The sequence below is a fragment of the Lycorma delicatula genome, chromosome 12, assembly GCF_047948215.1.
Source record: "Lycorma delicatula isolate Av1 chromosome 12, ASM4794821v1, whole genome shotgun sequence".
In the NCBI taxonomy this organism is placed as follows: domain Eukaryota; kingdom Metazoa; phylum Arthropoda; class Insecta; order Hemiptera; family Fulgoridae; genus Lycorma; species Lycorma delicatula.
Genome location: NC_134466.1, coordinates 47,721,456 through 47,738,077, shown reverse-complemented (window position 1 = coordinate 47,738,077; position 16,622 = coordinate 47,721,456). Strand labels below are relative to the sequence as shown.

General features: G+C 27.7%; 1 protein-coding gene across 1 annotated transcript in view; it reads right to left on the bottom strand.

The window, feature by feature from the left end:
- Positions 1-16,622, bottom strand: part of Zmynd8 (Zinc finger MYND-type containing 8) — a 186,878-nt gene that overhangs the window by 40,084 nt on the left and 130,172 nt on the right. The window contains exons 10-14 of the mRNA XM_075379370.1: positions 15,270-15,366; positions 14,416-14,535; positions 13,500-13,604; positions 5,065-7,677; positions 765-918 (exon numbers count right to left, since the gene is read on the bottom strand). Of these exons, the coding sequence (XP_075235485.1) occupies positions 765-918; positions 5,065-7,677; positions 13,500-13,604; positions 14,416-14,535; positions 15,270-15,366 (3,089 nt within the window). The remainder of the gene's footprint in view (positions 1-764; positions 919-5,064; positions 7,678-13,499; positions 13,605-14,415; positions 14,536-15,269; positions 15,367-16,622) is intronic.

The following is a 16,622-nucleotide window of genomic DNA, read 5'->3' as shown; positions in this document are numbered from 1 at the left end:
TAAAGATTTGAAGTTTTATTTTGGGCAAAACGCTCCCAATCCTTTCCAATTCTTGCTAAAATTAAATATACGCTTTCCCCCCCTCTGAAGGTAGAAACTGTCTTATGCTTAAGAAAATCAGTCAATGGGATTCAGAGTAATAAACCAAATACAGGACCAAGTACATAAGTACAAATGTTCATCTGCTAAAAATAGATGTTTTTGACTTGAAGCATCAGAATAAAGAATTGTTTTAGCACATTAATTACAATTTATTTAAATCTAAGACCAATTATTTTAGATTATTTTTTTTTTACCAATCCTATATACTTTCCCGTTATAAATGTAGTTGGGAAAGTAAAAAGATAAAGTTACAATTTCAGAAATTAAGAGATGAAAAATCTTGACTACTTAGAACTTCCCACCCAAACACAATAAAAACAGTTTCCTCAATTAATTCACAGTTTAACTGCTGGCAAATCTTAGGATCAGTTTCTTTATTCCTTAAAAATAAATTAATGGATTGTCTACATAGACTTTACATAAGAATTATGCAAGATAATTTAAACATTAGTATACCATACGCAGGCTAATTTTCTGGATTTTCTAATGTACTAGCTGACCCAGCAATCCTTCACTATTGCTAAATTTGAGTACAGTATATATACTGTTGTACAACAGTGTACAACATACTGTGTACAACAGTATATATACAACATGATGGAGGTGTAGGGAAACTGGAAGAATAATGACAAAGGGTTGATAAAGAAATCGGTAATACACACCAGTATTATGTTTAAGTTCAGCAAGTTCTTGTCTATGCTTCCATTGTAATCGTTCCATTTCTAACTGGAGTGATTTCACAGTAGCTTCTGTACTACCTTCAGCTGATAAATCTCTTAGCATTTCTTCTAACATTGATCTGAATCGCTGGGCTAACTATAAAAAAATTACAAATTAAGATTAAAATTACTTATTACAGCTTTGTATTTATATATTTTTTTTAAATTATGACAAAAATATGCATACTGTATAACAGTTATGTTACTATATATATGTATAACAGTAGTTGGAAATTTACTTTAATATTGATAAAAAAGAAAACAGATCCTTGATAAGACAGAAAGCTGTATTACCTTAGAACCTGATTAACTTAAGTAATTCGAGAAGTAGCAACTTCAATACTTTAAGAACCAGTCATTTATTATTCAACATGACTCCAGTGGTTCAAAATTCTAATGAATTTTGAATATTTATCAAGAACTATTAATAGCAGACACATGATGCTTATTTAGAATTTAAATTTGAAATCTTCTTTTTAATTGCATATAATATATATAGTAAATTACCTCCTGAGATATATATATATTTGCATGTACAAAATAAATAAAAAATTTTCAATAATTAAAAAACAATGATATGATTACATAAAATATTATCATTATTATAAATACTGTTATAAAAGTAGATGAGTTATAAAAATCCATTACAATTAAATATTTAAAAAAATTTGTAACCAAAATTAAATATAATCAATAGCCTTGTTCACCATAACAAATTAAGCAACGACATAACACTTCAATCAGCTGTTGAATAAATTTTTCAAATGATAGAATTTGTACAATTAACACTATCTAGTGGTAGTTAAATATACTACAATTAATATTAAATTACAATTTATTCTTATAAATGTCAATAGTATTCTCTCTTTGTAGGCTCTTTATTTAATGATAACATTCATTGACACAAAACACACACACACACACACACACACAAAAACTGATATTGTTAAAAATCAGAAAAGAATAATGCTACTTTTCTTTTTTATACAATATTTCTTATATCTTAATGACATTTACATTACAGATCTTCCATGTCTTTTTGAATATAAAAAAATACGCTGAATGGAAAAAAAAACTGAAATTTAATTTAACATCAAGATCACTCAATTTTAAGCTCCTATAGTATAGATAGTCATAAAAAAAGTAACATAAAACAAATAAAAGCCTGTTTTTTTCTTAAAAGTAAAGTCACGATCATGTATGCTTTAAAAAATGTGAAAGCACAATATTTCACTCTTGCTTTTTACCTATCAGTCAAAAATTGTTTTTTCTTAATAAAACTTACTGTTGTGGACATTAGCCATTACCAAAATTCCAATGACATTAAGTAGATTGCACACATCAAGCTTAACTTTGGTTATCTATATGATCAGTTCATTGAGAATACCTTTAATCACTGGAATTAAATAGTATTTTATGCCTTTCAATTTCCAAGATACTACTCTTTGAGATTTTATAGAATTGTCAGTCTATAAACGAGATTACGGTTTACGTCTTACCCTAGACTCCAAGACATATTTAAATTTCTGTTACAAAGCTGTACTACATTTCAATATTAGAACTATGAATAGAGAGAAAATATTCTTTTTAAAAGACCCAGAACTACTGAAATAATCAGTGAAACAACTGAAATTTAATAAAATCAAAATTCTATGTTTTTTCCCTTACCATTCAGAGTGTATCATATCACTTTATTTATATATTTTAACATTTTATGATATAATTAACAAAATGATGAATTATAAAAAAATATTAAGCTAAAATTGTTTATAAAAACATTTTGCACCTCATGATTTTTTTTATATAGTAATGATATGAGATTAAGACACATTTCTGTGAATGCCTCAAACATCTTTTGCAATATAGTTTGTTTACTTTGCTGCAGTTAGTTCTCTCTGCTGCATACAGCAAAGTCATTATTGTAGTTCTGGAAGATAAAATGGGTTTTTGATTCAATCTTTCTTCTCATCATTACTGGATGAACAACCACCGTTTTTAGTGTTTTTTCAAGTAGAGTGAACTAATCTTGCATGTTTACATTAAGGAATATCACATGAAATGATTTTAATGACTTATTATTAATCAATTTTACTCTATTTAAAGAAATTTTTCTCAAATTATTTTCCAGAATGATACAAAAGAACAGCACAAGCTTATGATAAGGTATTCATTTTAATTGGCCACTATTACAAAGCAAAATGAATACCGGTTAACAGCAGTCATGTAAATAAATAGAACAGAAAAATTACTGTGACTGCTGTCAGCTATCAGAAACTGGTAAAGGAATGTAAATGTTAAGTTTTATACATCAATTTTACAAAGTTATAGAGCTTGAGAATTGCATACACAAAAAAAATGTAGAAACTTTGTTATTGTGTTTTTAAAAAATAATAATAAACAATTTTTTTTTTACTATTTACAAGAAAGATAATACAGAAGATAAGATAAAACTTGTATTTTTCGTTAACCAGAATTTGTACTTAAACTGCATATTTAATAACTCAATGCTTGTATCAAATTAATTTGAAACTCAATAGTTACAAATTAATGAAATACTGGAAATATATCTCTAGCAACTCATTTTATAAATAACTGCTATAAATCCAATAATTCAGTCTTATAAGATCGAATTTCATCTGGATTAACTAAAAAATGAATTTACCAAGCTTATGTACCAATTTACTTTGATGTAATAGTTTTTATTCACAATTACAATTCTCAAACTTTGAACCTTAACTGCTTTTTTTATTTTTACTCAAACTCTCATCTAAATCAATGTGACAGTCCTTAGTAAAACAAAGAAACATTTTAGAGATATCTCAAAAAATGTATTACAACAAGCCAAACACAAATTACGAAAATAATTAGAGGGTTGATTGATTAAACTATATAATAATGTGTATATAATAATTCTAAAGGGACAGAACTTTCAAAATTCCTAGAAAAATGTATTTTGCCGTGGACATTCAAGTGAGATCAGAAGATAATGTTTACATCAAAGAATAAATGATCAGAATTAATAATAAGCTTGAAATAAATTTTTGAAAATCATATATAAGAGGAGAATATGTTAATGTACCAATAAAAAGAAACTACCCTGCACCAGAGAACTAAACAGACCAGAAAACAGATATTTTGGACTTTAAAAACAGAACAATTTACAAGAGTTTGACTTAAAAATACTATAGATTAAACCATAACTAACTTACTTCTCTATAAAATAGAAATTTATAGAAAATGTATTAATCATATTTAAAAAGAATGAGATTCTAATAATTAAATTTGATGTCAATACTTTCACAAGTTATATATATATATTTTTGAATATATTATTGATAGTAACTTCACACATACTGGACTGAGAATTCTGGCTTAACAAAAAAGTCTGCAATAACAAGTTTTTATTATGATCCTGTTACAAAACAATACTTAAAAAACATGTATTCCATTCATACATGTATATTGTACACCATCATCGAAATGTTTGTAGGTGATCTGAAATGAGGTACAAGTACTCACTGAAAGTACTTCCACTGAAGGTAGCATACACCCTCTCAGGAATAACAAGAATCCTACGAAAGATAAAGCGGTTACCCCTTTGCCTTCTTCAATAAACAAAAATACAATTGCAAATCAGCATACCTCGTCCAACAAATGAAATTTAGGTAATATCCAGCCCAACAAGTGACACCTCTACCTGTTCATAAGGACCAGCTGTACAATGATCATTACTTGCAAAGCAATTCCAACTAGTGCAATTTGTATCTTAGTTACTTTACAATTGTAACAGTTGTAATAAAGATTGGGGAATATAGTTCAAAGCAACAGATTAATGTACACCTTTTTGTGGGATACATTGTTCTTACTCAGTAGAGGAATTTTTGTTCGTTTACAGTACATCTTGACCAATAATGAACTCAGGTATATTTTTTCCGAACAAATTAGTCTTAATAACTGACTAATACATTAACTTCACAGTTTTATAAAAAAAACTTTTTTCTCTAAATGTATGGCTTTTAACTGAAAAATATATTTTATAGTGTAGTTCCTATTGATTCAAATAAATCTATTTTTTTAAATAAGATACAAATGGCATCATATCATAGTTTTCATTTTAGTTTGTATCATAATCACCGTTTTGTTTGCATGCATAACACTAAGAGGTATCTATGTAAACCAACGTGAATTAAGATATATTCATTTGAACTTATTTAAAAATTAATAAATAATAACGTATAGTTACCTTTTGTGAATAACTATCAAGTTGCATACTAGTAGGTCCAGATAAAGGTGCATCAATCTGTACGGTAGCTGGCGGCGGTTTTGGCTGTAATTGCGGTAAGACTCTTGCCTGAGTAGTCGTGTTATTTCTATACGTACTAGTATTAGAAGATGTATTTGGCAATACTAAAGGCGGTGATGATGATGAAGATCTACCATTAATCAATGGTGAATTTGTTGTCACAGTCGGCTGTAATTTCATCGACATGGTATTACTAATTTTAATTTCTTCACCACCAGCTAAATTCGGTGGTAATCTTGCTACCGATAATTTATTATTAGTTATGGATTGGTCAACAGATGTTATTTGTATTTCTTTTTTATTATAAGTCTTTAAAACCGGTTTAGTTACACAATCAGTTTTTAATAAAGGAATCTGTTTTGGAAATGTTTTTCTAGCAGTTGGTTTTAAACGGGTTTCATTAACTAAAACGGGCTCATCGGTATCACTTTCAACGCATTCCATAACTAGACTTGTTGATAATTCTTTAGAATTAATATTATTACTGGAATTAACACCATTACTGTTAGCTTTATGTTCATCGGTATTGTCTATAACCGTCAGACTTACATCACGACACAACGATATACTAGGTCTTATTTCTTTAACGACAGGCAAAGGTTTTTTCGGTGTATCATCACTAACTAATGTTATCGTAACACTGGGATCTTCACTATTTGAACTATCTTTACGACGAAAACGTCCGCTGACCTCATCTAGTACTTCTTCAATAGTTTGATTATTTTCATTGGTTTTACGATATGACTCTTGCTCTTCACAAATCCTTTTCAATTCTTCTACAGCATCTTCTGATGATGATGTATTTGAACGGCTTCGTATTTTAACCGGTTTACTTTTCCGACGGCTCATTAATACTGTTTTTTCAATACTGTTTATTACAGTATTATTGCTATCATTATTCTCTAAAACTGATTTTAATATACGATGATGTAACGATTCTTCTTTATCAGGCGAAGATGAAGATGATGATGATGATAACGAAGCTGGTGATGATTGCGGTGATGATTGTGGTAAGGATGCAATCAATTCATTTTGTTGTACTTGTTCAATATCAGAATTTTCATCGATAATAACAAGTGGATTTTCATCTGCTGTATCTAACATAACTTTATTACATAAATCGGTTGGAACTTTATCCCCTGGTCCCTCATCAGATATGTTAGTTTCTGATGATTTTTCATTTTCTAAATCAATCATCTGCGGTATAGAATGATTAACAGTAATTTCTGTAACTAAATCGTCTTTTGAATTCGAATCTGATTCTTCAACGTGATCATTTGGTATTGAAGATGTACCTTTATTACTGATTGCTGCACTATCTTCATCACAGTTTTCATCATCTGATAAAATTTCATGTTTAATTTCAGTACTGCTAATAATATTTTTATCATTATGTTTTATATCACATAAAATAACAAATGATTTTTTAACATTTTCTGTCAAATTTTCATTATTATCATCATTATTTTTATTATTATTATTATTATTATTATTATTATTATTATTATTATCATCATCATCATCATCCTTATCATCACAACCACCACCATCATCATCATCATTATTATTATTATTATTATTATTATTACTATTATTATTATTTTTAAAATTATTACAGTCACTAATATTATTATTAATTTTTTCAGATACAATTTCATTACTTTCTGGAACAGTATTATCAATTTCTTTAGATAACTCAGATAATGATTCATTACTAACTGTAGCACTATTTTTATCCAGATTAGTTGAATTATCATTTTTATCACTAACACTCACATCACTATTATTTTTAATACAAGAATTTGAACTTGATGAGTCAGTTACAGTTTTAATTATATTTGAAGAATGTTTTTCTGAATTATTAAATAATTCATCGCATTTTTCGCTCTGAGAAATATCACAATTACTATTACTACTACTGCTACTAGCACTGCTACTATTACTACTACTACTATTGTCACTACCACTAAAATTATTATTAATACTACTAGAAATATTATCACTACTGTTTTCATTAATGATATTATTAGCATTACTATTATTAGTATTATTACTACTACTAACTGTAACAGAAACATCTGAATTTTTACGACGACACTTTGCTAGCACAGGAGGAGTTTCTGTCTTATTACTAACATCATCTTTATCATTATCATTAACATTATTATCATCATCTTTAGTGATATCACTATTATCATCACCTCCACCATCATATCCAGTAGATATACGCCGTTTAATAGTTACACCGCGATAAACTATACCAGGTTCTTCTGAAATAGTATTATTACATATTTTATTTTTTACGATGTCAATATTATCCTCATTTTGTTTCAAACTATTTGTTAGTGATGATGTTAAAGTAATCGATTTGTTATTCTTTAGACTGCTTGTTTCTATTATCGTTACAGTTGTCACTGTTGTATTTGTTGTTATACTCGGTTCCATAGATATATTTTCTTCTGTTTTATTGCTCATCTTTATTACACATTTTTGTTTTTGCTGAACTTCATTATTAGCTGTGGTACTCCTTCCTTCGCTCTCTTCTTTTTTAACCTGTAATAAAAATTATAAAAATAAATTTACTGATGTTTTCCCTATTCTGCAGTATATGCACTGTTAGGCAACTTTTATTACAATATTATCTTACTTATTACACCTTTAATTAGTCATAGTCCTGTGCATTTCATAAAAAAATAATAAATGAATAAAAAGCTAGTTAAAAATAAGTATAACAAAAAACTATGACATTTTAATTAATGAGGTTTAGAATAGTACCAAAGGTAAGAGGATAAACAAATTTGATTTATGTGGAATGGTTTAAGTAAAATGCATTTGCTTTATCCTTTTATTTATTTCATAAAAATATTAATAAAAAATTGCCTAGGCAAAGCAGTTACATTAAGCTAATACAGAATATTAATTAATATTTTTTACAACATTTATATAATTTCCAACTGGCTAATTTCTTCCTTTCTAACCTTAATCATTGATTTCTTTGTTAAAAAGTTATGGTTTATATTGTAATGAAATGCATTATTATGAGGAAAAGGCGCTGAATAAGTTTCCTGATTCCAACACTTTTTTTAATAATTTATTTTTAAAAAAATTTACACGTTTTGAAATTATGCGTACTTACATTAGCTTTTAACATAATCAACCTCTCAATTGATATTCTTTTCTGGGTATAAAATCCATTACTTAAAATCATGTCAATTGAAGGTGTAAACTTATTAACGCATCCATTTTTGCATTTCATACTTGTCATTACCATCTAACTTGAACTACTTAATGAAAATGGTCTTTCATCTGTTCATAAACTGATTGAAATCCAAAGAGGCCAAATCAGGGCTATAGGTTGAATGATGAATTTCCCGACCCCAGCTTTCAAAAAATTCGCAGTACAGCCAGGCAATGTCAAATAGTAGCAGTACCCTTCCCTTTAGTTGAATTCTGAGGAAATATTCCAAAACCGAGCCGTCTTTAGAGTGGCTTGACTGGCTCGTAGCATTAAAAATCTGTGATGCAGAAAGGAGCCACTTCTTTGAAATTCAATGCCAATGTCATATCTGCAAGAAACCAATCACATTGTGGGCATAAACTGGTTCAAGTTTACAATGAATTTCAAATAGTGGAATTCCATTTTCCCAGAAAAACCAGAATAAAAAATAACTCAAACAAGAATAGATACAACATTCACACTATTCCTGAATTATCTGCAAAACAAAAAAGCTGAGCTAGGAGCTGATTAGTCACTCTACCTAGTGGACAACATCAAAACTAAGAACCCACTTTCTACAACTAGTTGATTGGTGGCACCTACATGATTTCTTCTCATATATTGCATAATTTGACTGATAAAGATGAAGAATGTATGAAAATATAGTGACATAAAATAATAAATACTTATGGTAATTTTAAATTAGATATTAGCCATAAAAAAACTGTTGTTTACACTGACATAATACACCTTAACAGAATGATAAAAATTAGTTTTATAAGAATTTAACTTGTGTAATTTTCCTTATATTACAAACAAGTAGTAGATCCCAGCATAAAAGTTGACCTGATGCATTGACCTGATGCATAAGTCAATTTCAAAAGGTGATATTAAGTGATAAATGCTCGTAGATTAAATTTAAATTACTGCAGTTTATAGCAATATATATACATACCACTTACTTCAGAGATCTGGCAGCAAATGTTCGTAATAGACTTTAAGAAATAGATCATAAAATCTATTTCTTAAACTGACTTTAACTACTCATTTATTATCATATTCTATTGTCATTAGTGAGTTTAATATTTCTAATATGTTATAAATACAATCAACAATTTTTGTTACAAGTCACAGTTTTTTGAAAAAATATTAATGAAGCAAGTACGATTAGATAAAACACTTATCTGTGATAAACAAAAATCTATTTTCAAAATATTTCATTTAAGATCTACTATGACATTGAGCAAATGTGTTGGAACAATGCTTTGAATTACAGAACTATATACCAAACACCAATTTTCATATATCAATTGGTCTAATAAAGAGTATTTGAATACAAAGTACAGCTAGTCATAGCACATTCTGCTACTTGTATGAAATCACTGAAATACTTTAGGGATATTCCAAAACAGTTAGGAGAACATGTATAAAGATATTAGTAAAAAACTATTTTTTAATGGAGCATAATAAATAATAATATAATTATTATTATTAGTTCTTAATGAAAATAGCTTTACAGTATTTAAATTATATAATTTCTTTTAATAAAATATCCTAAAAAAATTAGATAATATTTAATTAACAAGCTCTAACATAACATATTTTTTTTAAACTCTAATTTCATAATTATATTTTTGGTTTTGAAATTTCAATTAATATCCTGGATTTATTATCGTTTTTGAAAACTGATTAATTTTAGATATCTGGACAAGTAAGCATGTGAAATATGATAAGCCAATTAATTTAAAGATAAAAATAATAATTTATAATATGAATATACAACTGATTCTAAAGTAAGTTACAAAAATCACAACATAATTTAAAAAATAATGATGAGTAATGATCATAATGAAAAACAAAACCTGTTATCACAGCCCTGATTTTGGAGGTCTTACCATGGATTATTGTAATTGTGAAATCAAACATTAATTTTCTCAAAAATTCAAATAGCTGTCAAAGTGTTTTAAATGGATCTGCAAAAATATAACCTTACTAATTTTTATACTTTTAAAGAAGTTGTGACATCTCTAACATTTCAACACAAAGATATGCGATACATTTGTAGACTTCAATATAAATTAGGTATTACAGTGAAATTGTGATGAGCAAGTTTTGTTATTACAATTTTTAAATTAATTATTGTTTATGGTAAGCAAGAAGATGTGACAGTGCCAGATCTCTTTCTCAGTAATCAAATTTTATACTTGCAAGTAATCTATTCAAAGTCAATATCCAAATCTAGGAATGTTGTGTTCCATTCCCGCCATATCACTAAATAAATAATAAATAATATTGTTATCTCAGACATGTAATCTACATAAATAAAAATGTAAATGTTTTTTGTTCAAAATCTAAAATCTCTGAAAGTTCTTCACCGATTGCTTTGAAATTTTAGCACAACACTGCATTCAAATATGCGCGTGTTTTTATATACCTACTATGTCACATCTGTGACATGTAAATATACATGCTTTTTTGAAAAACAGCACTATCTGTTGGACGTAAAAGCAACACACGCTATACTAAATATTTTACGATTCCATTTCATTGTTTCCAATATGTGTGTCCGCTGCAGACTAATAAACTGCTGCATCGATTTACACGCAGGGAAAAAAGGAGAAAGGGAAAAATAAGAAAAGGGAAAAACTGAAAAAGGTAAAAGGGAAGAAGGTAAAAATAAAAAAAAGGAAAAAGGAAATGAAAATGGGTAAAGGAGAAAAAAGAAAAGGGAAAAGGGGGGCAGGCAACGAAGGAAGGGGGAAATGGAAATAAATGAAAGATAAATATGGGAAGGGAAAATGAAGGGGGTAAATAGGGAAAGTGAAAGGAATGTGGGAAAAAGGAATATAGTAAAATGAAAATGGGAAAAATGATAAAAAGGAAAAGGGGGAAAGGGAGAGGGGAGAAAGAATGACGTTAATGTAATTATGACGTTAAGGTAATGTTCATTTTATAATGTTTTATCAAACTTTCAATTATGTTCATTTAATCTAGCAATAGCGAAGCATTGTTGGGTCTGCTAGTAATAAATATATAAAGAATTAAATTTTAACAAAAAATCAACTCATCATAATTTCTCTTTAATATTTAATTTAAAACAAAATAAATACACAACAAAGCCAACAAATTGTATTCTCATTTATACTAAATCTTATTCAGTTAACTTATAGAGTTAGTTCAAATAAACAAACTGAGCATATGAGTGTTTAGGCAGCCAATTTCACAAGCCACTCCTGTAAATCCTGATGCATATAAAAGAAACTATGCGACATTCAGTAGCCACGTGTTATTATATTTTTAAATTATTCTACATATTTTAAAATTAAATAAATTAAGACATTTCAGTTTTTTAATTGTTATGAAATTTTCATTGCCAACAAACAGTAAAATTTCACTAACATCTTAGATTAGATTGCTATGATAATAAATAAATTCAATTCAGTTTTCATCATCTGATTGTGAGAAATCCATTGCTGTCAATATTAGGCGATAAACAGCAGGCTCAATCTTCTTTTCTATTATATTAACCAATTCCCAATAATTTGGTTCAATCTGCTACATGTTTTAAACAGTTTTTCCATTCCTGCTGGCCTGTTTTATCAATAGCTTTTATGCATAAATTTTAAACATCAGATATTTTAAAAGCAGTATTTTCTATGCTATGTAACTTCTGATTTGTTCCCAAATTAATTCAATATGATTGAGTTCACAATGATAGGCAGGTAATCAAAGCAAGGTTTTACCACTGGTCTTGTTAACTCATCAATTTTATACACATAAAAATAACTTTTAATATACAAAACCCTTTGCAATAATTTAACTTTAAGTTCATCCTCTTCAAAAAATCACTCCTTTTGAACTGAGCCACATTTAGGTGATATTCTTTGACGCAGGTGAAATTCTTTTCTTTTTACATATGATAACCAAATAATCTTCCAGAGGAGGTCACACGCAAACTAAACCATTTCTCAATAAATAAAATCCGTGTAATTTTTTACAAATCACATTTTTATTGAAATCATCAATTTTTTCTTTAATTCATCAGTGGTATTTTGATTTTTTAGGACCATAATTCATTAGTAGATTCATACTCGTCAATCACATTGAACACTGAAGTAGCACAACTTTCACTAATATTAGCAGCAGTTTATTTATGACATCCAAAATTAACGCCATTGGATTACCCTGTAATTCGCTTTTGTAAACATTTAAAATGATGTGTTTTTAAACACGACTTAAGGGCTCTTTTTGCAGCCTTTTTTTCAGAGGGAATATCAGTAATCGTCCACTATTATCAATTGAATTGGTAACAGACAAGTCATACAGACACAAATCTAGGAACACATTATACTCACATTCCAGTAAACTTAAAACAATTGCATTATATTAACTTTAAATAACATTATAGTACATAAATAACAGAAACACAAAAATTGAACATGAGAACAAAAAGTGAGGGTTTTAATAGAACTGAGAAGACATAACATTATATAAATGTTTGATTGCATGACTACTATTTGACTAATTATATATTTTATACTAATATACTATTATACTAATTATGCGAGTAATAATTATAGTGTTGTATATAGATACAGACGTTGTGAACTGGCACGGATACAAGGAACATGATTCAGCAGAATCATGATGAACCCTCACAAAGGCAACATTTGTTTATTCTTCACTCTATAAGTTAACTGAATACAATATAGTTAGATATATTATCTTCACTGAAAGCATAAAAGTTAGTAATTTAGAAATTTGGCACTTCTACTTAAAACACTATAACAAGTAATGCTTTTTAACAACTTTTTAAGCTTTAAAAACTTTTTAACAGTCTTAAGTGACTGGATTTCATAAGCGTAAATCAACCAAAGTAGAGCACATGAGGTAATCAGGACTCTAACAGAACAAACTTTTCAAATTTACCAAATAAAAATCTCAAATTAAACATAAGAATAATTTTTAAAGGCAATCAACAAAGCCAAAACACAACAGGCTAAAGTTTTATGTATAATTAATAAAAATCGAACAGTCTGTATTTATCTTTTAAATCGAACATAACACCTTTATTAAAGAGTAGTAGCATACAGTATGGCAATATGATTCTTAGTAATAAAAATAGCCTTACTAATTAGTGTACGACTGGGTTACTTACTTCGACAACTTTATGGTCCAGCTGTTCTGAATTTTCAACATGTTTTACTGGACCAGCAATACGACTGTACCGTCTATTAGGTACATTAGAAGTTGTTGAACTAAACTGCAAAAAAAAAGTATAATTAATAAAAAATTATCTACTTAAATTTATAAATTAAAAATAAATAAAAAGAGGTGTAAACAACATCAGTAAATAAGAAAAAATTAAACAAAGAGAGAAAACAGGTAAAGACTTTTACTTTTTATTACCTTAAAAAATAAAAAGTAAACATATATTTTCCTGCTAAAATGAATGGTAGCATGCATGTGAAATATACACATCATTGACAGAGTGTGACCAGAGAAAAAGCAGGCTTTTTTTCGCCATGATCAGTTCAAATATATGCTGTAATGATATTTTTTCCCCAAATACAAAATAATCACCCAGGAATAGTATCAGAATCTCCCTTAAGAAAAGCATAAATCATTCCCAGAATTACATGGCAAGAAGTTCTTAAAATAATCAGCTAATCCCATCTGAAAGATAAATAAACACTGACGGAATTTCATCACTTTTAACTAAAAACCTTTTTCACAGCACTGTCAAATATCACAATTTTAATAAGATGTAAGTTCACCCAAGGAGACCCGATTTCATATGCCTATATTACATTGCTATTACTTATCTTTTATTTCAACAACCTGAACCTGCCCTCTATCTTTCTGCTGTATATTATGAAAGTTAAACAACACTGGTCAATTTCAGTTGAGAAACTGCATAATGACGGTATTCATTGAAAAATACTTCACATTACCGTTCTACTAATGTTTGTGACAATATTGCTCTAATGTAAAAATATGACTGGAATTTGCTATCAAATTTTGTTGATAATTTAATAAATAAATGAATATATTTTAATAACAGATCAACTTACCCCAGGTAATAACATTTTTAATTGACCATCTTCATTCTCAGGATCAAAACCAGTCTTAAATGGAGCATATTCAAATTTTCCATACCTGTCACGCAGCTTCCTGATATGCTGCTCAACTTCCTAAAAAAAGAAATCATTAATGAAAAATGAAACAAAAATGTTTTATTTTTATTATAATAATCACAAAAAACATATTAAAACTGCCAAGAGACAATGGTCATTCCAGAAAATGACATAACCATTTCCAAGAATAATATGAGAGTTGTTAAATAAGGAAATAACTAACTACAAAGATATACTATTTTTTTCAACTTGGGGCTCTGAATATTGCATTCTATACCTGGTAATTGTTGCCAAATTTGGTGCCATATATATATATATATATTACAGTCAAAGGCCAATTTACAGTCATTCCTAGATTTGACTAGTCAAACTGCAGATTGACTAACCTTTGTAGTTAAAGCTGAAAACAGACTTTCTCTTTCGGCTAAAATGGTTTTAGGCAATCCTAGGAGCGACCAAATCGTCACCAGTCAAAGTTGAAAACTAATCAGACAATCAGCTTTGTCATTAAATACTTAATTGACAATGTGTTTTTTTGTCTTAATTTCACATGTTTTATTGTTGAATCAATAATGTTTTTTTATTTCATAGATCTCCTGGTATAATATGAAAAGAATAAATGTACAAAATTGTTAGTATCTCATTTATTCGATGAAAATTTTGTTTTTGTATTAGTACAATCGACTTACATTTCTAAGTAATTCAATTTAGTTTCTTGGCTGTATTAGTAATATTTCTATTTTACACATTCATTAATAAATACATATATCATTAAAGTAGTAAACACTTACCAGAATACATTCATCCAAATTGTTTTTCTTTTTATTTTTTGCAGCAGCTGGAGGGTTGCGGCTATATAAATATACACTGCTAACAGGAACCCAAGCTCTAATAAAACCAATAAAAAATAAAATCTTTATCAACTTTACTGAGAGATCTTTAATTCTTAAAAAAAAAATTTCTTGCATCAAATACAAATATTTTAGAAATTTAGCCTACCACAATGACTCCTGAGAAAAAGACACAAAAATATAGTTAACACATTAATAAAGCATTATAGTTAACACAAATAAATTAATAGATAGTAAATGGATGTAGTTTAACAAATTTTTTATTGTTTATAAGGTCTGATTATAGTGTATGAAAAAATTCAAATAAATGATTGATTTAAAAAAATCATCTAAGTCAAAATATTAGAATACTGTTTATGGATATTTTGTACTCCTTGCAAATCTTGTAATGTAAATGATTCAGTGACTAATTTGATGTGATTGGAATACAACTGCAACGAATATTAATAGTTAAAAGAAAGTGAATTTGACAAAAGTACTTAGTTGAAGTAGACATATTTAAATGCTTACAGCGTACTTAATAATAATAATAGTAATCGATTGGCTATTTTAAATATTTTAAGAGAAAACTAAAATATTATAAACATATAAGTAATTTTAAAACTGTCCTAAACAGTTTTCAATACTACATCATATAAAAATAATAAAGTAATTACGTTATTTTTATCTTATTTTATTTGGACTATTATTTAATAACAACAAAAATCATTTTTTATAACTAGTTTTCAAATTGAGAAAATATATTAACATAATGTATGATAATATATCACTCCTATCTAAACACTGCAAAAAGAAAAAAATTCACTCTTTATCTACATGTTAAATAATCAAACCTAGTATACAGATAAATGAAGTAAACACATTTGAAAAAACATCTAATGACCTTTTAAGAAATATGTGTATTTAAATATTTTAAACACATTTATCAGACAGCCCAATTAAAAAAAAGAGAAACAAACAGATGTGATAAATTTTAGAGGATTAAAATATTTTAGCAAAATTGTTATTTTCACTTCACTATTATATAGCAAAGAAAACAAAAATAGAATAAGAATTAAATGGTAGAAGAAAAAGAAGATTTGGGATGAGATAATCAACTCCAAGGGGCCTGACAAGGTATTAGTGTACGACTGTACCGTCGTATACTAATAATTATAGTGTTGTATATAGATACAATATAGATTGTATATAGATAGTGTTGTATATAGATACCTTCTCCAGAAACACTCATTCTTAATTAAAAAGAAAAACTTCAAAAAATTATTTTTAATGGAATTAAAATAAAAAAGATAG